This window comes from Gastrolobium bilobum, unplaced genomic scaffold (assembly GCF_033153095.1).
Source record: "Gastrolobium bilobum isolate Gb01-03AN ecotype WA unplaced genomic scaffold, APGP_CSIRO_Gbil_v1 utg98795, whole genome shotgun sequence".
NCBI lineage: Eukaryota > Viridiplantae > Streptophyta > Magnoliopsida > Fabales > Fabaceae > Gastrolobium > Gastrolobium bilobum.
Genome location: NW_026900128.1, coordinates 55,200 through 80,790, shown reverse-complemented (window position 1 = coordinate 80,790; position 25,591 = coordinate 55,200). Strand labels below are relative to the sequence as shown.

The 25,591-nt window shown below is 34.6% G+C and overlaps 2 protein-coding genes across 3 annotated transcripts; both read left to right on the top strand.

Moving 5' to 3' along the window:
• The first annotated feature begins 658 nt into the window (after positions 1-658).
• LOC133295430 (uncharacterized) lies at positions 659-5,857 on the top strand. 2 transcript variants are annotated; one of them, XM_061494268.1, is made up of 8 exons: positions 659-1,165; positions 1,515-1,658; positions 1,777-1,878; positions 2,344-2,442; positions 3,525-3,656; positions 4,005-4,145; positions 4,767-4,943; positions 5,279-5,857. In XM_061494268.1, exons 1-8 carry the CDS (start codon positions 758-760, stop codon positions 5,672-5,674), a joined length of 1,599 nt encoding a protein of 532 aa, XP_061350252.1. In that variant the 5' UTR covers positions 659-757; the 3' UTR covers positions 5,675-5,857. The 2 variants fall into 2 exon arrangements, with proteins under 2 accessions (XP_061350252.1, XP_061350251.1); XM_061494267.1 differs by having other exon boundaries at positions 1,515-1,685.
• A 15,370-nt stretch (positions 5,858-21,227) lies between these two features.
• LOC133295429 (ethylene-responsive transcription factor WRI1-like) lies at positions 21,228-25,424 on the top strand. Its single transcript, XM_061494266.1, has 7 exons — positions 21,228-21,412; positions 21,506-21,588; positions 21,812-21,820; positions 22,007-22,095; positions 22,199-22,323; positions 22,580-22,656; positions 24,708-25,424. The coding sequence occupies exons 1-7, from the start codon at positions 21,228-21,230 to the stop codon at positions 25,304-25,306; spliced, it is 1,167 nt and encodes a 388-aa protein (XP_061350250.1). The 3' UTR covers positions 25,307-25,424.
• The last annotated feature ends 167 nt before the right edge of the window (positions 25,425-25,591 follow it).

The following is a 25,591-nucleotide window of genomic DNA, read 5'->3' as shown; positions in this document are numbered from 1 at the left end:
CGAAAATCCAGGATTTTAATTGATGTCCTTTCATCGAATCCTCCTAAATTGCATTGATTTATGCGAAAGATTTCACTTCATAGATAATGATGGTTTTGTATATCATTATAGACAAATAAAATACCTTCCAAATATTTTATCCAATTACGATTTTTGGAATTACAATAGGTATCTTTATTACACTAGCCAAAATTATCCTAAAAAAAATGAAGCATGCACACATTATAGAATCGAATAATGATGTTACTGGAAAGTGGAAAGCAGGTCAACAACTCCACATTAAAAAAGGAAAAAAAAAAAAAAACCAAAAAGAAAGAACCATGACACAAAAAAGAAAGAGAAAAAGTATTTCACGTCAAAAAGGAAAGAAACAACTAGATTCCGCACAAAAACAAGTATACATCATGACTCTTAAATAAAATATTTAAATCTATAATTTTTTTTTTTAAATGTAAATTCTAACAATTAAAGACCCTTGAAAATCTCATACGATACGATAAAACAATTCTTTAACCCTTCGTTCATATAGAAACGTTTGACCCGTGACAATTAATAAACTTCCATTAAATATTGAGGAGATTCAGTCCAAAATTGTACGCAACTGCGAAAATAAAATAATAATAATAATAATAATAAAAGAAATAAACAAACAAAAAGCTTCGGTGGTTGCGATTCATACGAAGATGGAGACAACCTTCCTTCCTTCCACTTTCCATTCTTTTCTCTCATTTTCCTTCATTTTCCGTCACTTTGTGTGATGGCAGTTGCAGCCTTCAAATCCTCTTCCCGAAGAGGAAACCAATCTTCCACTCCCTCAAACACCTCATCATCTTCCGGCAGACCCACAAACAGAGCTCCTCCGATTCGAAGGTCAAGGAGCGTGAGCGCGTTCTCGAGGACCAACTCTGACCTTTCCACTGAGTTCCTCAACAAGAGGGACAACCCTCTCTTCTCAACCGCCGACCAAACCCAACCCACCAAGAATCTTCTAGAAACTTCCACACCCGCAGAGGGCATCGCAAGAGGACGTTCCGTGGCGCGAAGCGCAGAACCGGGTCGGAATGAATCGGGTCGGAGCTTGTCTCGAGCGGACTCGGGTCGACGCACCCGCTCCGCTTCGCAATGCCCGGTTTCGAGGCGGCATTTGAATTATTCGACTTCCGAGGTACACGAAACACATTAAATGAAAAAGTTTCCTTTTTCGTGTTTTTATGGCGGGAATTTATACTCTCAGTTATTAAATGAAAATTTTGTGTCTTTTTATTTTATTTTATTGTATATTCATATAAATGCATGAATTTTGTTAAAGTCTATAATGATAGATACAAATTTTTTACATCACAATATCATATAAGATATTTGTTATATGAAATTCTAATATGAGAGGGTTTATTTGTGTTTGAGAGTTGAGGCTCTTTTTTGTTGTTTTGATGTGGGACATTGAAAGAAGGGAATGGAAAGGAATGGAAGGAAAGGAATTAAGCTTATTTTGCATATTTTTGTTGTTTGTGCAGAGTGAAGCTGAATTTAAAAGTGGGAATGGTTTGAAGTTATTGGGGAGTAATAGAAAAGGTGGTTTGGTTGGAACAAGTGATGATGGTGTGAGGGATCAAGTGAAGGATTTGAACACGTGGTCCAGTCGGCATTCGTCGATTGAGGTCTTGGATTTTTTTGCTGCAACTTTTGTACTTTCCTTTCCCTTGCTGGTTGGTGTATGTTTGCAGTATTTTTAAAATGATTGAGATGGGTTTATACTAATTTTTTTTAATCTCGCAGTCTGGTTTGCAAACTCAAAATGCTGATGATGCTGTTTCCACGGCGAGTTCTGGGTTTGGTTCTGATGAGAAAACTATCAGAGCAGTTTGTGAACAGATGAATGTGAGTTATAGGTTATCTATGCAGCTATGTTCATTTTGACAGGAAGGGATGGAACGGAGTGGAATTAATGGAATGACATTAGTTGTCATTGTTTGGATGATTTCAAACAAGGTTGAATGAAATGGAACCTGATGGAATTTATTCCATCTCATTCTATTCAATTTTTCTAATTTTCTTTTTTCCTAGTTTCGAGGGTATGAGATTAAACTAACTTATTCTTTAGTAATTTTATTCCATTTCTTTTCACGCTGTCATGCTGTCAAGTATGCTTGAAAAAATACTTGGTGCCGTGGTTTGTTGATGTGGATCATATTATCCTAAATCTAGGAAATTTCAATCCATGACAAATTATTCGTCATTGGAAGAAAATTTAATGCTTCTACAGTATAACACCAGGCAGAAATTTGGTATTTGTTCTTCATGTTAGATAATTTTTGGTATAAATTTGGGTCTTAACTTCTGCAGTCAGTACAAGGAAATCCACTGGAAGCCAATGATATATATGAAACGGTTCGTTCTGAAGTGAAGCGTGCTATTTCTGAGATTCAGATTGACCTTGAGAGTGTAAGTTTCATGAGTTCCTGACTTTCTCTTTGTTAACTCTAAGTCAACTTGCTGCATTTTATTTGATTTAGCCAATGATAATTGGTACAGTTTGCCACTGTTTAACGGAAAGCTCTCCCTCTCTCTCACTCCGTGTGTTATGTGTGTGTATATGTGTAAGACTAATAATTAATAGCAATGTTATAAGAGGCAGGATCATTTGACACCAGTGTCAAATTTGAAATTTGACACCTCATCTGAGAGCCGTTAGATAAAAAAGATCAATGGTGTCACATGCTTACAAATCAGAGTTGTTGATTTTTATTATCTAACCGCTCTCAGATGAGGTGTCAAATTTCAAATTTGACACTAGTGTCAAAGTATCCTACCTCATGTTATAAATATGCAGAAAGACATCAAAAGAAAAATATTGGATTATTCACTAGTAATTATTATAAAGTAGCTACTAGTTGAGCACCACTACAAAAAGAATAAAAAAGGACCACTTTATCCCATATAAATGGTGATTGGAAAAAAAAAATGTCCTTCAAGATTCTGGCTTTTATCTCCAATTGTTGTCGTTTTTTCACAAATTTTTAAAACAAAAATAAAAGAGAGGATGAATAGGTTTAGACATAGGTTTTACAATATAACAGAATCAGCCAAAAAGCAGGGCATGGCAGTTCATTCTCTGGGAATGGTTCATAAACTTTTAGCCAATAAGAATCTTAGGAAAAACTCTTCACGTCTCAGATGCTTTTTCGAATATAAAAATTGTGCTGGTCAGGTCTATTACTTTCATACAACTTTGCATTTTACATGAATTATATCAATTCCTACATTTCTTGTGAATTTCATTTCATATTTATTTATTTTTTGGGATGTAAGCCTACTCGCACAGGTCATTTACTTATTATATTTCTTAATTTATAGCTTCATATGTACTCCAAAATTTTGATTCATCATCATAAGGACTAAATAGTTTAGTGCAATTAATTGTTGATGCATGCACGACTAATTTTTAATTGTACTACAAAGATTGTAAAAGGAAGTTTTATGCTATTCTTTAACTTGTTTCTGCCTTTCTGGCTCTTTGGAATCAGGCTATCCAAAGGAGTAATGTCACTGCCGCCGCTGTTGCCAACGTGTCTGATATTCCTCCAGACATGGTAAACCCTGGAGCGGTAGAATTGGTTTTGGAGATCAGAAGAGAGTATGCTAAAAAGCTTGAAGAGGTGATATTCCCTTTTATACTTGTAGATGGAGTATGGTTAAATTCTCTTTCTTTTTTATTTTTAATCATTTTTCTCTACTACATAGTAGATGGTTATGTCATAGTTCAAGATGAGGGTGGGTGTCTTTGTTGTCCTAGATCATGTTTTTTTGAAGTCCTTTTATTCTTTTACATGGAGACTCTTAAAAGAGCCACCAATTCATTTCCCCTTCTTTTCTCCAGACCAAAACAATACAGATAATCTTCCCCTTATTGAGTTTTTCCTCTTTTGGTTATATTGTGTATCTGTGTTTTAGTCTGTCTCTTTTAAATTGTACTCTATTAAGTAGACCTTGTCATACTATTACAGTCCCAGGAGCGAGCTAGAAATCTTCGAGCAGATCTGGCTGTTGAAGAACATCGTGGACTAGAACTGGATAGAATCTTGAAAGAAGTTCTTCCATATCCCAGGACTCCTATTAATGTTCAAAAGTCTCGTCCAGCAAGAAAAGTAGGTTCTTTCTGCATTTTGTTTAGTCTAATGCATCTTTTCAAACTTGTCGTATGAAGTTCTTGAATACTTTGCTCATCACAAAATATATAGCGTGTATGTTTTCTGTTTTGTATGCGGAACATATTCTTTACACTTACATATGTAGAGAGGAAAGATTTGCCTGGGAGGGATATAGGTTAAAAGCAGAAAAAACTAGAGTGAAGGCTTGAGAAAAGCCCTAATTGTAAGCATAAAATTCATCTTTTTAATTATGCATCTTCATCTATTGATTTTTTCATGAAGAACAGAACCTTTTATACTTTTGTTGTATTATTATTGAAGTGTAATAATTCTAACCACATGAAATTCAAAATATTAAATAGCAAATTCCGCATCTCCTTTTCACGAGTTGAAGATATCAATATTTCCCTTGTTGATGTTTTCAATCATAGATGCGGACAACTTGATTTTATGCATTTCATATTTTAACTCATTAACCTCACGGATCTCTTGGGTAAAAGATAGCATAGTAGTTGTTGCGATAGATATTTGGAAACTATGGCTTACTATTTGTGCTGTGTGCATGCTTTTGTTTTTTTGTTTCTATTCCTTTGTTAATGAACCAAAACATGGTGACAGACTAGCATTGAAAGGAGGAGGATGTCAAAACGTCTTGCAGAAGATGCCAAAGCTTATTTTGACGAGTGTGTATCACTATCACCATTTGATAGTTCTGACTTTTCATCCCCGGAGGATCCTCCACTCAGTTTGGTTGGTCCACCTACTCCATCTAGTAGCAATATGTGTTTAACCGAGGCAAGTTCACATGCTTCTGTTTCTAACTTCATCAGTAGTTTCCTCACTAATTAACAAGTCCCTCTTGATATTCTTGTGTTGCATAATAGTTTTTTGAATCCATTAACAAACTTCTCAAATAATGATTCTTGTTTACTGAAACTTATTTCATTGTAAATATTTGAAATCTTCTATTATGTAGATGGCTTAAGAAATTAATACACAATTATTATTAAGTAATACTAACATATTTATAGATCTCTAAGAATGAGTATTAAGATAAACGCATGCACAGCCACATTGATTGATATTATGGATATGAGTTTTCTGAAAATAAATCTTTTACATTTTCACAGGAATCGGGCACTCAAGGACAATCCATGAACATCCATTTTAACATTTCACAACCAGCTCCCAGCACTGTTAGTGTGGGAGCTTTTCACGGTGGTGAAGTCAGTTCAATCTCTGGCAACACAGAAACTGGTTGCAAATCCTTCTCATTTGCACAAAAACCATCAGAATCTGAAACCTCTGGACTTCAACAATACATAAAAAAGTTCGAAAAAAATGTTTTGAAGTTGTCGACCAAGAGGTCAAATTATTATGACCTCGGTGAGTATAATTTTCAATCATCAGCTGAGAGCTGGTTTGTTGAAAGGGTACACCTAAAAAGTAGAATTGAGTCTGGTAGTTTATTACTCTGTGGTGGTGGTAACATATTGTCATCTAAATCTTATGGAATAGGGATTTGACTAGGGAAGTGTGGATTAAAAAACCTTCATTCATATATGCCTTGTTATTCTGACCGTGTCCTTTTCACGAGTACTATATATCGAAATGCACATGTAAATATATAATAGCTTCTTTCTGTTTCTCTAAGCCCCCTATGCGCGAGATATTTTTGTCTACAAAGTGTTATTATGAGAACTAAAGTAATAGGGAATAATGTTTTTTATTTTGTAAGAGATAAATTTTATTTTCTACACACACATAAAAGTATATAAGATTTATATTTTCTTTTTCTCTTTCTTTTTTTTGCATGGCTCCACATATTTTTATGTATGTAGGAGATAAAATTATCTGTTACTACATGGAAAATACTAATCTCAAAGTAATAATGTTAAAACAGTTATTTATTAGTCTAATGCAGAGTGTATTTGAGAATCCAAGGCTTGAAAACGTATGGATCAGTGTAAAAAAACTCGAATTGGACTTGCTGTTTCTAATGATAAAGCGGTCTGAGTTGCATATTGGATCAATTATGTAGTAAACCAGGAGTGACTTTGACTAGGCCAAAATCGGTGACTCAATGAGTCATATAATGTCGTTCGTATGATGAAAACGCAAAGGGCTAAAATCTCCAAAAACAAGAAGCGTAGTCGAATAGGGGATGTTCCACGTTTGCTGCTGCAGTCTTCTCTCAATTTTAGACGTCCACATGTTAGTAGTTGTGTAATGATGATCTCTTAGGATTTAAAAGATGAACAAGTTAAATCATCTTAGGTGTCAATAACTGAATTTCATACTCTTAATTGTCACTGTGTATACACCCTACGCCTTCGGCCATACGCCATTATTATTGTGCATAGTCATCTGTTGCCCCTTGTGGCTTCTCCTCCATGGACTCACGAGAGGGTAATGATCCAAGATATAATGACCAACCACCAGTTGGACATCCTGATTCTCTTGGATAGAATATTGCCATTTTATGTGGGAAACGATAAACTTCGATTCCCACCCAATCTTGATGAGCACACGTAAAGTAGTGTAAAGCCCCCAACACCATAGCTGCCACCACAAAACCATCATCAAATAATAACAACTACATAATGTCATGCACGGAGAGCTGCACCCAGATAGCAAGGTCCAGACGAATAGTCAAGCAAGCACAATGTTAAATAGCCTATCCATAGCCTTTAGTTCCAAGTTAAATAGCTCAACCATCACCTAGAGTGCCAAGCAAGCAGCTCAGGCATGCATAGAGCTTCAAGTTCAGCAGCTTGGCCATAGCCTTGAGCTCTAAGTTAAACAGTTCAACTTTCATCTCGAGTGCCAAGTAAGCAGCTCATCCTTAACCTTGAGCTCCAAGTTCAGTAGCTCAGCCATCACAATTAGCTCCAAATAAGCTCGGCCATCACCTCAAGCCCAAGTCAAACAGCTTGGCCATCGCCTCGAGCTCTGAGTTAAATAGCTCGACCATTACCTCGAGTTTCAAATCAAGCTCGGCCATCGGCTCAAGCTCCAAAACGGCAGTAGCTCAGCCATTGCCTCGAGCTCCAAGTTAAGCAACTCGGCGCATAGGCTGAGAGAATGAAGCAGATCCAGACCTCATCCAAGAAGTCACAGCCCGGCCAGACACCTCACTACTAAGGTCCAAAGTAACCTAGTCAAGCACGCTAAGGTTCAATAAACTCAGAGCACTCTCCGAGCTATACCAAGATAGACTAAAAGGCCAAGCTCCTAAGCGAATAAATTGCCTTCATCCACTACAATACCTCAAAAAGAGCTCGGCTATACACATAGCTCATGAGGTGGATTATGGGTCGTCATAATCAGTTATTATTTGAGATCGCTAAAGAAGAGCTTGCCTATAATCCAAATTCCAAAATTGCAAAAAGGTCGCTACCCTCACCACTCGCTGATCCATATAGCCCAACGAGCACCTCGAGCTCCACAATGACAGAGGTTTCCGCCCTCCATCATTTATCATCTCCAATTTCTCAAAAAGAGCTTGCTTGTCTTGAGCGCACTATTGTCAGAAACTCGACTAAAAAAGTAGAGACATATGTTTTTACGTTTTTATTGAAGTCACAAGTGTCAAAACATAAGTAAAAATGTTTCTCATTAAAAACATCGCGTAAAAACGGTATAAACACAAGTTTTTATTCTTTTACTTAGACCTAAAAATAGAAAAGTGGAAAATGAAGAAGAGTGGGAAGATGTAGACAACTTAGATGTTGATGCCCATGATGAGGAAAACATGGTTGAAGTTGAAATGAGGGAACCTATGGATGGCCATGATTTGGACAATCCAAGTTTTGTAAATGAACTTGTTAGAGGATCTAGAGAAGAGGACATTGAGGAATTGCAACTAATGCAAGATAATGTGTTTGATTTGAATCAATTAATATAATTTAAGAGTTGTTTAACTTTATTCTTTTGATGTTTTAGAACTTGGTTATAGGAGTTTAACAACTCTTTTTGTGTTTTTGGATTTACGTCTTATATAGTTATGTGATTTATTTCTTTTAAATATGTTATTCAGTGAATTTTGAGTAATGACTTATGTGTTTATTTTACATTGTATATATATATAAGGGTAGGATCATTTGACACCTTATTTGAGGACCGTTAGATTAAGGCAGATCAACGGTGCACATGCTTACAAATCAAAGTCGTTAGATAAAAACAAGATCAACGACTTTCAGATAAGGTGTCCAACTTTTTTTTTGACATTAGTGTCAAATGATCATGTCCCATATATATATAGAAGAAAATTTACATTTCGTGTCGCTTCTACGTTTTACGTTTCTACCATCCTTTTTCATTTTTGCATAGAAACTCGATTTTGACAACATTGCCTAAGTGGACAAAAGACGTTACCCTCAGTTACTTATCATCAGTTACCCAACAATATTTGTTGTAAACTTTCATGTTGCAGGGTGTCCACTGTAACACACCAATTTTCACCTTCAATGTACAAGCACTGCTACCCTAGCGACCAAGCTAACCATCAAGGCCCAGAGCAATTTGAGGGATACCAATTACCAACCACAATCTTGGTTAGAGTGACCAACCACAGTCCTTGCCAGAGCGGACTACCACAGTCTCTACCAGAGCGACCAATCACAATCCCAGTGTTGCAACTTTAGCAAGTGTACTAGTCGTACAAGTAATAAAATGATGAGTAAAGATCGTTCTCACAGAGATTTGTATTCAAACACCAATGAACCATAGAAAACTAATTTGAATTAAACAAAAGTTTGTAAAAATCATGAATATTTTGTCACCAGAAAGTTAATTTGAAAGTAAATTAATTTAATACTAACAATTTGAATTAAGATTTATAAAAACTGTAACATCCCGTAGTACTCCGGTTGTTAACATACATGATATTTAACATTCACAGCGGAAGACTTTATTTGAAAAGGAATAAAGCATCTTATAAAAATACGAGTAAACTTTTTCCAAAACATTTCATAAAAACATTTCTAAAAACGTTCACGTCAGATACTGCAAAAGCGTAAATCTGAATATACATCTACTAATTAATCCCATGAGCCAGTATTAGTGGCCATTAACCATCAAGATATGACATCAAGTGTCATTCCTGACGGAGTCTCACGGACAGCATAACGGCTGTATTTCGGATAACTAGAAACATGATTCCACACATACAGATAACCTAATTAATACAACAATTTAAACAGATAGCTTGCAAGTCCCACACGGACTGCAATCCCCTTAATGGGTCAATACAACTAATAAGGCTCCATGCCCAAATTAACTGAATACATGCATCAAGTCTATATTAATTCGAAGTATAAAAGTATCAGTAAATAATCCATGGCTCTAAGAATACTATCATGAACCTAAATAAATACATACAATAATCTCCATAAAATAATTAAGCATGTTAACAAGTCTACATGCCAACATCAAATCTAAACATAATATAAAATCATCAGCTACATCATCAACTACTCCAATGCGGGGACCTTGCCCCTAGAAGCATCACCACTACTCTGGGTACCTGAAATGATGTCCCCAAACGGGGTAAGATAACAACATCTCAGTAAGCTCAAGGTTCATAGAGGATCCTCTAACCCCTGAGCCCACTTCCTGCATAACAAGTCAGATACAAAGCATATAATACAGACATACAGCATAAACATAGCATCATCATATCATCCTTGTGTAACCCCAGGGTCAAAGCCATAGACGGTTACACATGTGTGACTTCCAGGGTCAAGCCATAGACAGTCAATACAACCTCAGTATGAAATAGCTCCCAGAGTCAAGTCATAGGCAGCCTACATACCATGATCACTGGCCAGGATCCTCATAACATATATCATCAGTGCATCATCATAACATCAAGATCATATAACATCTATATGAATGTGAATGAATGCACATATACATCATACCATATACTTTCATACAATATAACCATAATGCCCACCATCATGGTGGGGCCACAAGAGAGAGGAGTCAACTAGAACTAGGAGCTTACCTTAGGGAGCTTAGCACAAGCCCACACTCCAATATAATACGTATGCTCCAACAAAATCCTCAAGTGCACGGTTCTCTAGGCACACCTAGAGTAGGAACCATTCACATCATTAATTACATATTAATTAATCAAGTCATATCCACAACTTAATCATTTAATGATTCCACTTTTCATACTCATATGCCAATAATATGCCCATTACAAGCCTAGACCAATTATTACTTATTACATATTTTAGTGCATTATTACAAGCCACTTTAATCTTCAATTACTTACATAGCTTAGAATCACATGCAAGGCTCACTTAGATTATTTTCAACTCATCCAAGTCATATTTATGATTATTATAAGTTACTAAGTGTTCCCCTAAGCCCACTTAGCTTAAATATCACTTTTACGGTTTTTCCATAACTGTACATGCTTCTGTTTTCTAGTTACTGGGCGTGACTCACTTGTTATAAAATTCTCATCTTTTATTATGTTAATCTAGACTCAATTACCTTTCCAAAAAGGTATCATATGCCTCATTTGAAGTTTCCTAGCTCCGGTTATCACCATTTGAAGTTGGACAAACAAAGTTGTTTGCCAACTCCGAACAGGGCCCTAAACATCATTTACCATTTCTGCGATTATGGAAATTCTACTAAATAAATTGCTCTAAAATTTTTATATAGACAACTAGACACCTTTATCTTTAATTAGACATATTACGAGCCTAATTTGAGTAATAATTGAGGGAGAAAAAATTCATGGAAGTGTCAGCCATGTACAGCGCCCCTGCACATGCCTCCCTGTGCAGTTCTCACTCAAACGAACATACAGAATGAAATATATCTTCAATTGATACCAAATTTTGACACCACGTAGATAACATCTCAATATTCAATTTGATATAAGGCACATCCCTATATGACCTCTGTGGAGGAAGATATACTCTCCCCAATTTTGCCTAAAAACTGGTTACTTAGCCTTAAATGTGTTTACTTAACAAACCTTAATTACTTTTGATTATAAATCCTAATTCACATTAATTCTTGGATTTTTCTATTATTAAGTCACATTATGAAATATCCTTAGTCCCATTATGTCATGATACTTAAATTTTACTAATTATTTAATTAGTGTACCTAAACCTTACTTTAGTCCAATTTTAGAGTTAAATCCTTGATTACTTTTGTTAATTAATCTCTACCCTTAATTAATCACCTAATTCATCATCTCCTTAATTTTAACACAACTAAACCCTTATGTACTTTATGGGGCAGATTTGATTAGCTATATTAATTAGGATTTTTAGCCATTATTAATCATGATTAGTGAGTTTTACTTAGAGTTAACCCACCTAGTTAATCTTTCTATTCATTTTTCCACACTTAACAACTTAATCACATTTTTTTGTCATCAAACCCTATCCTTACATGATATGGCTGAAATGTTCGTGGTCCATTTTTGAGTTCATAGTCATCTTTTTACATGAACATCACTCAAAGGTCCAAAGGTGGCACCTTTAGTCATCCAATCCATCATTCCATGGTTCCAAACACACACACACACTTAAGAATCATCATCAAACCATGACATTACGAAATTTTAAACAACATTCTCCTCATGAACATATCAAAACCAAGGCACTCAACAAGAAAAAGGGAGGCTTTTTGGTTCATATTTCCCAAGTGGGAGCTTACATCTTCAAGGTTTCTCCTTTAGCTCAAGTCTCCACCTTTTTCCACCAAGAACACACCTTTAGGCAAGCACACACCTTCATGAACATGCTCATGAGTTAGGCTCAAGAACGTAAGAAGAAAAGATGATATTTTTCATGAAAAAAATTTAAGAACACTTACCCAAAAATCAAAGGAAACAAGCAAGCAAGTGTGATTCTTCAAGAGAGCTCAAGAACACAACTTCATAGCCTTTGCTCTCCACAAAACCATGGCTGTTTGGGATGATAAGGGACACGAAATTTTTGATTCACACCATGAAAATGGTATGGTTGTGAAGAGGAGAGTGAGGGGAACAATCTTTGTGAAGGAAGTTTGGTGGTTTAGAGAGATTTAGGTGAAGAAATCTTAGAGAGAAGTGAGAGAGTTTTTAAAATTTGAAACTTAGAGAGAGAAGGAGATTAAGGGGCTGCTTATCAGAAATGGAAGGGAAGGAGAGGAGGGTGCCCTAATGAGGGGTGCCATGTCACTTAAGTGATATTCGTCCTTTAGTGAGACCCGGTGTAATTTTTAACTGATCCGTCGTCAAATTTTTACCCGAAAACTCTCAAGACTCTAACTTTAAGTACTTAACATTAATTTTGTCTAATTATCATGTTCATAACTTAAACATTTGATTAGTAGATCACAGATCCACTAACAGTTGTTTAATTGCACTTTAGTCTTTACCGGTGTTCTTAACTGTACCCGGATTTCATAATCTTCTTAACTTTAACATTTTTGGTCTAATTATGACTTGTTAGGCATATATTGGTCTTTATTTCTATTTTCTTATCTTTTTCTTGTTCCGGGATTCTACCGGATGCTGCTACAGCAGTACAAAATACCCGACAGAAGTGACTTTTCAAAAATACCCCAATATGGGTATCAATCTTCACCAAATCATATCCTAACCTCATTCATGATGTTTATATCATTAGATTAGCTCTCTAACTATAATTTGCTAACTTGGAGCTATTCTACTAACTGTTATTACGTCAGCAGTCAAATTTAACAGATAAAAATTCATCTGTGCATAATACCTCAATATGGGTATCAAAATTCTTATAATTTTATACTCATTCCATTTATGACTATAAGGTCCTCATTATAAAAATCATGAATGTTTTGTCACCAGAAAGTTAATTTGAAAGTGAATTAATTTAATACTAACAATTTGAATTAAGATTTATAAAAACCAGTAGTCAGAAAACAACTTTCCTCAACAATGAACTCAAGTAAACTAATCATATGATGAAATCTTTTTCATGTGATGTTAATCAACCTTTTACTTATCCTCAAGATGTAATCCCTTACTACCCTGATAGATACATTAATCAGAGACCCCAATCCCTTGGTGATTCCTTTCTTAATATATGCATGAAATATTAAGGTCTTAAGACTACATCAGAACTATAGCATCAATTCCTTGAGTACTATAATCCTGATGATGAAATTGTCAAATATATGAATAGTGTAAACATTCCTGTTCTACACTCTTCCCTTAGTAGAAAGAATTGAATCAGAAAATCTCATATCAACACATGAAAAACACTTCATCATATTAATCAAATATACATAAGAGTATCATTGAGTTCCATTGAATTCAGACTACAATGACTCTACTCAGACATAACAAAAGAAGATAAAAGAGAAGAAAGATCAAACTCCATTTCCATGTAGTGAATCTTCAATCTCCAAGTGCAATTACAATAGAGAAACTAACTAATACAAAGACTAAGTCTAAGAGTTTTAGAGAGAAGTCAGATCAGAAATTCTGATGTAAGAGAGAGAGAGAGAAAGACTCCAGATCTCCCAACTTGTGAAGGCCTTTGCCTTATATAGTTTTTCAATTTAAAACAGAATTTTAATATGGGCGCTAAAACGTTCATAATGAGCATTTTAGCGTCCATGCTTGACGGATGCCCAACTGCTTTAAACTAACTTGAACGTTTAAATGTTCATAATTGGACGTTTTAGCGTCCATGCCTTGTGAATACTCAACTGTCCTCAACTGACTCCAGCGCTAGAACACTTAGTTTGGACGTTTTAACGTTGGAGACCAGAGATTTTTTAACATTGGGGCGCTAAAACGTTCGTTGAAGGAAGTTTTAACGCCCAAGACCAGCAACTTTTCGTCCTCAGAATGTAGCAGCGCGCTAAAACGTTTTGTGTGGCCGTTTTAGCGCTTAACACCAGCAAGTTTCGGCTTCTTTCTGCAACAGGGCGCTAAAACGTTCTGTGTGGACGTTTTAGCACTCAACACTTAGGCATTTTTCTCCTCTTCAAAATCTCCTTCCTTCTCCAGTTGCCTTTTTAGCTAGCTTTTCCTACAAGAACAATACAAATTCTCAATAAAGCTTCTTGAACTTGTAGTTGAGGAAATTCTAGGACATTAACCTCTTTTTCCATCATTTAATCACAAAAATTGATACTAATTCATGCTGAAAAACTTGATGAACTAAGAGTTTATCACCCAGCCAAAGCGACCTGCCACAGTCCTAGCCAAAAAGACTACCACAGTCTGACTAGAGCGACCAATCACGGTCCCAACTAGAGCAACCTACCACAGACCCAAATCTCATGGAAGACCTGAAGCATTTGAGTGCAATTCCAGCAAACCCGACTAGAGGGAAACACCGGAAGACTTCAGTCAGCAACTCAGAAGAATTGAAGAATCTGAGTGTGATCCTAGCCAGATTCTCACACCTGACTAGAGAGATACATCAAAAGGACTTCGATCAGTAATTCTCAAGACTTGAAGCATCCAAAGGTGATACAAATGGCCAACAAGCCCAATGAAGATACACTGGTAATACTCTGGCCAACAAAAGAAGACCACTACATGGTCAGATTTTCTACCTCAAAAAGGATTTACATACCTACAAGACTTGCCATGGTCTTGGTTTACATCCTGAGGTTCAACAAAGCAGTAGGATTACAGCCCAACAGTTTGAGTTCTCCGATTACCGGATTAGGGGCAACTGTTCTAGACCCATCTAATGGTGCATAGTTTTTAGAAGCAACAATAAAGATAAGTGGCAAGCTAAAAGAGACAAGGATAGATTTTGGCATTATAAGCCAAATTGCAATCCAATGCCTCAGCCAATGAGCCAGGTCTATTCATGAAAGGCCCACATTGGTCAAGAATTGTAACCTAGATTCCGGACTACGAGCCCAAGCACCAAAAGTACCCTCATAAGGGTACAACCAAGGATCAAGGCAAACAAATGAGCTCCCACAAGAACCCAAAATTACTATGACAAGTTAAGTTGAGATGCTAAATACGGAATCCTCAAAATGAAAAATTGGCTCCAGGCCACATGCCAAGCCAAAGCAACTTGTAAAAGTTGCGTCAAAACATAAAGCAAGAAATTGGAAAATAAATCGGTAAGTTAGAAGCTTGGTTATAGCCTCGAGCTCCAAGTTTAGTAGCTTGGCCATCACCTAGAGCTCCAAGTTTAGCAGCTCAGCCATTGCCTCGAGCTCCAAGATAAGAAAATTTGCGCACCACCCGACCTATAAGATTATAATAGGTTCAGACCTCACTCAGAAGCCATAATTTTGCTAATTCATCTCACCAGCAAAGGCCCAAGCAACCTGAACGGGCACGTTAGGGACTAGCAACCTGGTGCCCTCCCTAAGCTACATCAAGAAAAATTGAGGCTCGTCTACAAGATACAAAGCACAAGGGCAACACACGTTTCCCAATACACATCGCTCCAATAAGTGTGAGACACATGTAAAGATGTAATCGCCAGAAAAGGCGTGGAGAAACCAAAAAACCACCACCATGGTCAACCCAGACGAGGCAACATAAGAAATCAGATTTTTCCGCCCCCATGAAGGCTAGGTACTCCAGTCCAAACCACGTTCAGTCAACTTGTGAAATCATGCGAAATCGGACCTTGTCTAGATGCCCCGAAGCGATTGAAGCACCAGCAGGCTACAAGCAACTTGGCGAGCGGGACCATGGCTTGACGTGGAGCTCAAACCTCGTCACACCAAGGTAGAGCTCACCCGTATTAAAAGGGCACAAGACAACCCAATAACTCCAAATAGAACCCTCAGACATAATAAACTCGGACGTGGCCGAGGTGCGAGAAGAAACATTACAGCCTGGCAACCCCAGCTCTTAGATTGCTAGACTGGGGGGCAACTGTTATGGACCCATCCAATGGGCTCATATCTTAATAGCCCACAAGGGACAATTACCTAAGAGAGATAAGGAAACAATCCTATCAAATAAGATGTCGATCTTATCATATCATTAGTGGATCAGGCCTCCAATATTCCTTAGTAGACTAGAATTCTAGGAGTGTCAAAATAGATTATGGCATGCAAGTCTACCTGTGACACGACACCAAAATTTATGTTCGGGTTGACTCGCAAAAAAATTTGTGTCGTCTTCATGTTGGAAAAAATGACACATAGAAAATTCATACCGAGTCACATGTCGTGTCGTGTCAACACGAATTCGACCCATATTTTTTATTGTTTTTTAATTTCAACCCATTTTTTAAATTTTTTTTGGTTAATTACCGTTTTGACCATAATTTGCATGTCATTCGTGTCGTGTCGTGTCAACCCGCAAAAAATTCATGTTATGTTTGTGTCGAAGATTCTGACACGAATTCTCGTGTTCATGTAGTGTCAAATTCGTGTCCTATCGACCTATTTTGACACCCCCACAAAATTCTACTCCTACTATGTAACTCATCTATCAATAAAGGATTAAGCTAACCAAGTATATATTTCGAACTCTATTCTCTTTTAGTTGTCTCCGTGCACACAGTCACGCCTTCGGCTATACGCTATTATTATTGTGCATAGTGATCTGTTGCCCCTTGCAGCATCTCTTCCATGAACTTATGTGAGGGTATTGATCTAAGATATAATTATCAAGCATTGGTTGGACATCCCAATCCTCTTGTATCTAGGGATGTGCATGGGTCGAACTGAACCAGATTTTTTGAAAAATCGAACCGAATTGGTTTAAATGGTTTGGTTCGAATGTGGTTCGGTTCGGTTCGGAAGTGGTTTGGAACCGGTTCGAAACTGGTTCGAAACCGGTTCGGGTCGACCTTCTTTTGAAAAAAAAATTAAAAAAATTAAAAATAAAGTTATAAAAATTAATTTGGTTCGGTTTGAGAATGGTTCGGTTCGGTTCGGAAACGGTTCGGTTATTAAACTGGTTCTAAAAACCGGTTCGGTTCTTAAACTGGTTCGGTTCTTAAACCGGTTCTAAAAATTAGTTCGGTTCATGAACTGGTTTTTAAAAATCGGTTATTTTATGGGGCGGTTCGGTTCGATTCGATTCATGATTTGACTCAATTTTTTGGTTATTTTGCACACCCCTACTTGTATCGAACCCTTTTAATAAAAAAAATTATGATATTTCCATTTAAATACTTATGAAAAAAAAGATCGATAATTTTTTTCATATAAATTTATTTTGTAAAATTTTAATCTGAAAAATCTATTTTCATTATTATTCGAAAAGAAACTAATTTGAATATTGGAATATTTCATTTTTTGTAAATAATTTGATGTTATACTGCTCCTAAGCCTTCTCACAAACTCGACGCCAATCACTACTCTATGGCAGAAATATCTTTCTTGAGCAATTCTTTGATATACTATTATTTTTTCAAATTTCAGCGTATTTTTTTTAATTAAAAAATATACGCTAAAATTTGAAAAACTAACAGGACAAAAATATGTTTGGTTCTAGATTCAAAACGGGTTAGAGGACAATACAAAGGACGGGAAAAAAAATAAAAATATAAACAAATTTTTTTTTTTTTTGTAATACAAAATATAAACAAATATTAATACAAATAATACAACTTTCGTTAGACTGCATGCACCAGCAATACACAATAAAAAAATATAAAAAAATGTTAAAATAAATTTCACATTCTTCTATTGAGCACTTCGGGATATTAATCAAAAGCGCAAATTTAATTGTGAAAATTTGTATTGTGACTTATCTATATATTTATCATATGCTGTCCCTTAGCGTGCATAAAAAACATTCCTAAAGTAGGAGAAATTTTTTGTTTTGTACTATTTATTTATCTTTTAGAAATACGTTTTGTACTTTTATAATGTGGATTATTTCATCATTATAGACATTAATCTCCCAATTTAACTGATAATATACATTCAATTATATAGGATAAGATAAATCTTTTGCTCTGATAAAGAGATGAAAATTCTCAAATTATAATTCTGGACTCCATAATTCTCCAAAAGAAAACAATAATAATAATTCTGAACTCCATCAAAATTTGTAACAATTTATTTATAGAGCGACGGTATATTTTTGGTGCAAAATAATTTCAATGAAAGTTATTACGAATGAGCACTGACCAATCAGGCATTCAATGATTATAAATGAAGGGTAGTCAAAGTTTCAAATATAACTGTCAAAAGAAAACAAACATAATTACATAGTGGGATTTACTAATAACATGTTACATGATATAATATTCTCATGTGGGTAACACAAATATGTGGGGTTTATAATTTAAAAAGAAAAAAAATATAAAAAAATAGAGACGAAATTCTAGGATATATGACATAAGATAATTTTTTTATACAACATGATGCTATTATTTCCGTTACATTATTGGTGGCATTCCATTCTATATCATCCAGCACTAATATTTTATTTATAAGATGCATTAAATCCAACTAATTCATGTATATTTTGAAGAAGAAAAAAATCGTGGGAATTAACACTTTTCATTAGATTTATGAGAAAAACTTGTGGAGGGCCAACTTTATCATTAAATGGCCATACATTATTTGGTTAAACCAAAAAATTATATTTTCGCAAAAGACTAACCCAATTAAAATCATTAAATTCAATTCATGAGGAATTTATAGAGTTATTAATGCATTTTAAGTGTAAACCTCCGATATATAGAGGCCAAAATATAATTTCTAATTTGATGATTGGCTAAATTAGTAGTTAAGGATATTGCTCACAGCTATGTAAAGATTGGTTGTAGTTTTTAAAGCTTGAAAGATCACCCATTTTTTAATCAGAAATTTCATCCATCACTATGGATTTAGGTTAACTTCCACTCTTTATATTTTTTTTTCTGATTATTTGATATGAACTGTCCTAGATGATAAATCTTGGAATTAGGTAATAATTTTTATCTCCATGCTTCAAAATTCCAACAACATGCTTTTTACTTTTTTTTCATAGAAATTAAGGGTAAATGATTTCTCCAGTCAACAGAGATAAGTTATTTTCAGTGAGTCTAAAATGATGTCATTTTAGGATGAAAATCAATGTATTTTTGTAATTATAATATATTGCAGGGTTATATTAGTCTTTATCATTATAATTTTTTAATCTTATAACTCAAAACGACATCGTTTTAAGCTCACTGAAGATAATTTTATCTTCTATGACTGGAGAAATATTTTCTCAAAACTTAAAGTATAAAAATAATATGAAACTTTTGATGCGTCAAAGACTTAAAATCACTACTCAAAAAATTATCAGGAATTGTGAAAATCGAGGCTTAGAAAAAAAAAAGTGAACTATTTGATTTTAAGTGCAATACTTACAGTCTTATACACTACAAATTTGTAATCATCTTACTTATAGGATGCAGTGAACCTAACATATTCATATATGTTCTTAAAAACATTTGTGAACTATCACCGTCATTAAATTTCAAAAACAAATTGTTTAAAAAAAAAAAACGTGAACTATTTGATTTTAAGTGCAGTACTTATAGTCTTATACACTACAAATTTGTAATCATCTTAATTATAAGATGCAATGAACCTAACATATTCATATATGTTCTTAAAAATATTTTGTGAACTATCACCGTCATTAATTTTCGAAAACAAATTGTTTCAAAAAGAAAAAAAATCGAAAACAAAAAATTGACAAGACAAACGCGCGTCACGCACATTAAAAAGCAACTCCCTTGACGTGTTCAAATATTAGAAGACTATGAAACGTGTAACTCATTACCAAATAAGGAATAATATAACTTGTAGAGATGTAAAATTCAATTTCATTGACCAAAATAATCTTAGGTTGCCAAAGTAAACTCATTGGCGAAGCTACTTTTAGAAGGTAATAAAACATTTACCTTTCCTTAGTAGGAACTTTTTAAACTAATATTTATCAGTAAAATGTCAACATTTTTAAATATTACTTTATTGGTTACCTCTGTGCTTAATTAATACATTTTTCATAAACAAAGATAATAAATTAAAAAGTTATCAAATGGCTATGTAACTTGTCTCTCCAAACAGATAAAATCAAAGAGTTAGGGTCAAAGATAATGTGAAATTAATTCAAACTAATTAGTTTTTGTATTATGACAAAATGAATTAATTAACGCTTGAATCTGTGTAAGGTATTCAAATTTACAATATTACTTGATGTGATTCAACTTTTAAGTCATCGAATATTCTCTGTCATGTAGATTGCACAACAAAATTGACAAGATTCATTATACTCCGGTGTCAAAAAAATAAAAAAGGCCAAAAATCATCATATTCTGAAAAAAAGAAAAAAAACAAGCAAATAAAACAAAACATGATGATCTTCTATTATTGCATAGTCTAAGTGAACATTTGTTTATTTCCACTATTTGGTTAAATTTTATGAACTTTTCAAAACATTCTCAACTAAATTCAGATTTAGATACTTTTGCTCCCCTCACATACCATGTCCCATGTCCCAAGTCCCAACTAGTATTTCAGAAGCAAAATAGTAACCGATGACGTGGACACTTGACAACAAAAAGCCAGGTAAGTATTTAAATTTTCTTTTTTTAAAAAAATAATAAAAAATGCTGACAAAAAGTTAAGATTCCTAAACCAGGAGAGCCAGCTTAGAAAACAAAACCCCATTGGCAGCATGGCTGCACCACCTTGCCAAGTGTTGTTAAAATCTAAGCAATTTGATTAGCCCATGGTTAATTGACCCAGTTAAACTTCAACCCAAGGTTAAAGCATTTCTTCACTTCCCACCACACCCAGAATTACAGATTCAATTGCATATTTTTATATATATATATATATTTTTTTTCTCCTCCTTTTAATCCTCACCCTATTTCCTTTCCTTCTTTCACTGTCTCATGTTCTGCCTTTCTCTATGATTTGGTAAACCACTTTAGGTAACCAGATTACTACTATTACTACAAATACAAAGATGGTATCATAGAATCTACCAGAAGAGGGGAAAGAGAAGACTTGGTAACACATTCAAAGGCCATTTTTTTTTTTGTCTAATTCATCTCCAAGGACACACACACACGTTGTGTTCTTTCTTTTTTTTTGGACCAAAAAGTTGGTATTGTTGGCATTGAGATTGAGGCCAAAATGAAGAGGTCTCCTACATCTTCGAGTTCATCATCATCTTCATCTGTTGGGGTTGAAACTGATCTCATTCAATCAGAGAATAAAAGTCCTAAGCATAAAAAAGAGAGTCCCAATTCACCGAAATGTAAGCAGAACCAAACCACAGCTGGTGGCAGAAGAAGCTCCATTTACAGAGGAGTTACCAGGTTTCAGTTACTTTTTCGATTTCTCTTTGCAATTTTTCTTAATGGGTTTTCAATTGCATCATTTGCATGTAACTTCGTGCCTTTGATCAACAGGCATAGGTGGACAGGGAGGTTTGAAGCTCATTTATGGGACAAGACTTCTTGGAACAGCATTCAGAACAAGAAGGGACGACAAGGTAATTTTCCTTGAATAGTGAGAAAAATGTTATTATATTAAGAAAAAAAAAATAAAAAAAAAAATAATAAACAATTGAGAGGAAATCAAAGAGATCTATTATCTTTTGTTTATTATTTTCGCTGTGTATTTTTTTAATAGTTATTATTATCTATTCTGACCTTGTTTTATTCCTGATATCTCTGTCATTGCAACGTTCGTATACGCATTTGTGGCTGTTATAGTTTATTTGGGTAAGTCCTTTCTCATGTACTTTGAGATCTCACAGTATCCTAGTCAGCTTTTCATTTTTTTGCAATTTTTAATTGTACTGCACTACCCCTTTTTCCAAATTAAGGTCAAGAAAGATTCTGATCATGATGCGGTGACTTGGACCCATTTCTCCAATTTTAATTTAATTATTTGTTTTGTTCATATAGGGGCATATGAATCTGAAGAAGCTGCAGCTCGTACCTATGATCTTGCAGCCCTTAAGTATTGGGGAAAGAAGGCAACCTTGAATTTCCCGGTATATTAATTTATTTTAATTTAATTTTTATGTATAAGGTTATAATAAAATAATTAAAATATTGTATCTAACATCATTACTTAATTGTGCATGAACTGTGCAGATAGAAACATATACCAAAGACATTGAGGAAATGGAGAAGACCACAAAAGAAGAATACCTGGCTTCTTTGCGGCGGCAAAGCAGTGGCTTTTCTAGGGGCGTTTCTAAGTATCGTGGGGTGGCTAGGTTAGTTGCATTGAAATGATATGTTCACATCATTAATATCTTGGATTGTTTTTTTATTTTTTCACTACTCACTTTTACCAGGTTTGTGTGGGTACCAATTCTTGTACAAGAATTGAAGCAATGTAAAATTGACACCACTCTAGTTATAGGCACATTTTGTCTTTTGCTTTGGAATTAAACATCTCAGATGGTGCAATTTTTTTAATAAAATATATATTATGTTATTAATACAGACCATACATTTGAATTTGAATAGGCATCACCATAATGGTCGCTGGGAAGCTCGCATTGGAAGAGTATCTGGTAACAAGTACATCTACTTGGGGACATATAGTAAGTTGTCTCTTCTTTTTCTTCTAATATAAAATTATTTCGAATTTCTGGATTCTGAGAAAGCATTTTAATGAAACTAAGGTGAATTCTTAGAAATTCTATAGGAAAATATAAAGAATTGTAATATATATTTGATAACTAACTGTAATTTTCTCTTTCTAATTAAGCAAACCAAGCCTAGTAAAAAGATGTCAGATGACATGTGACAATCCATAAGCGGGGAAAGTACAATTTGTAGACCACAAAGCACTAATTTCCAATTTGTATCGCATGAAATTCATTTACCTCCAGCAAAAGAAATTTGTTCCGTTGTATCATCAAAAGCGTAAATTGCACATAATTAATAGATGTTTTTTTCACCGTATATTATTCAGTCTCCTAGAATTTTATTGATTTTGATATTAGTCATCCTAGCTAGAGGCATTCATTAATTATATATTTATGCAATTAGACCGATATCTGTCTTGTTTATTTGATAATAATACACCGATATGCATATGCTCACCTCTTATCCCATAATTATAAGTAACTAGTAGCTTCTTCTAAATTTCATTTTTTTTAAATGACAAAGATGCAATACAGTTGGAAAACTGCAGTTCTAATAAGTACTGACAATGAAATCGGTTAAAGGTACCGATTTTAGCTCCATGTGTGGGTTGTGCTCGTTGCATGCACTGTAACTGCAGTACTGTTGTCTACTAGCTACAGTATCGATTTCTGGTATGACAGTATGAATCACATAAAAATTAAAGCATAGGAAAGTCACCGCTGCAAGCGCTAAGTAGTAAGGCACGTGTACTCCCTTGTCCCCTATAATGTGCGAAACAAGGGTCGGTTTTTATTATTATTATTATCATAATAATGTGAGAAATGTAGCTATTAAGTGTTAATTTTAAATTTAAATATTTGATGAAAATAATGCAGATAAATACACATAAAATATATATTCAATGCTGGTGCGTGATTTGTGCAAAAATAAATGAATGTTTGTATGCAGTGTACATGGTGAGATGTGCGCACATGATAAGTGCACACTCATTTTTTACAAGTCGTGCACAGCCTTCATTCGTTACTTGAGAGACTTGAACGTGTACATTTTATGTGCATCTTATTATATTATTTTAACAAAATATTTGAATTTTTAAAAAATGCTAACTTTCAACACTAAACAGGTAAAAAAAGCCCTTTTTGAATTTTTATTTTTGGGGTAATAGCTCTTCTATTTGCTTTTAACAGAGCCAAAGTTGTGCTAGTCACATGTCCACAATTCTAGTTCTTGTGCAACCACACTGATTTTTTTTTTAATAAATTGTGACATATTATAGACGTATTTGCATACCACTTGATAGAAAGATGTTTATGTGTCATACCTCAAATTTAAATATTGTTATGTGCAAAGATTTTTGTTAAAATGAAAAAATTGTCTAAATAATGTTGTTGTACTATTTACCTATGTTTCATGCACAATTAGTTGGCCAAGTCCAATCTAACATTTGACTATAGAGACCCTAAATGGCCCCCATTCGGCTATTCCCAGTAGACAAGCATGTCGGAGGATACAGCGGATCCTTGACTAGTACTTTTTTTTTTTTTCCCTTAGCACAATCCCTGACTAGTACTTTGTTCATAAAATGATTCAGAGTTCATGCCATATCCACAATCTCCTGCAAACATGTCGGTCAAAAGTAATAATTAAAAATTTGTCAATCTCAAAAGTATAAATAAAATGAAGTTTTGTGAAATATTTTTATATTAAGCCATAAAAGCTATAATAAAATTAAAAAGAAAACTAGATCAGGACACAACACCCTAACAACTTTTCACACCAAAAAATCCAGTGGACACGTGCGTTCTAATGCTGGCAGTGATACTCTAACTTCGTGAGATTCTATGCATAAAGTTATTTTTTTTGCAAATTTTATTCTTTCATGAATTAATAAGTCACCAACAATTTTTTAATTACTACTCTATTTTTTTTAGTACATAATTATTACTTTTTTATTAATTGCTAATCTTTTGGTATAATTTTTCCGTTGATTTGAACCTTGAAGAAACTCAAGAGGAGGCAGCTATGGCATATGATATGGCAGCAATAGAGTACAGAGGAATCAAAGCAGTGACAAATTTTGATATAAGCAAATATACTGACAAAATAAAGAAGAAAAATGACCCATCGCAACAAACAGAACCAGTAACAGAAATAGCTCATAACTCCTCTGATTCTGAAGAGACACAGGTAGAACCAACAATTGCATCCCCACCTGAAAATCTGCCCCAGCAACAACAGGAACAGCAGCAACAAGTTCAACAGAACCATATCCCTCTAAGTGAGGAATCATCACTAGTAGCTGTTATGGACAATATCCTTGAGCAGGACTTACCATGGAGCTGTCTGTATAATGGGTTATTTCCCATTCAAGACCCAGACTTGGCTTTCAGCAAATCTGAGGATTTAATGGACATGTTTGATGATGCAGGCTTTGAGGAAGATATTGATGTTCTGTTAAACACAGAACCTGCTGATAGTGATATCAATACGATTGCAGTTTTGAATAGTATTGAAGGCGGAGTTACCGATGTAGCTGCTAATAAGGAGGAGAAGATATTATCCTTAACTTCACCATCATCTACAACAGCTACAGTTTCTTGAGAAGGTTTTGGATGAGGTACATGGAACTTTATGGAGATTGTTGGGTTTGTTTTGTATGGTGTTGGGATCTGTTCTGTTAGGTGGATTAGTGCGAGCCCATTGGGTGTGTGACTTGTGAAAAATGTTCATGTGTTTTAGGACATTTAGGCTCTGGTGAAGTGTTCATTGGTTTAATGTTTTGACTTTTATCTTCCCTTATCTTTTATTTTAGACTTGAATTTTAGTAGATTTAAAATATTTGAAAAACAAAATAGTCCTTTCGGTGCAAACCTTTTTTTACTTTTA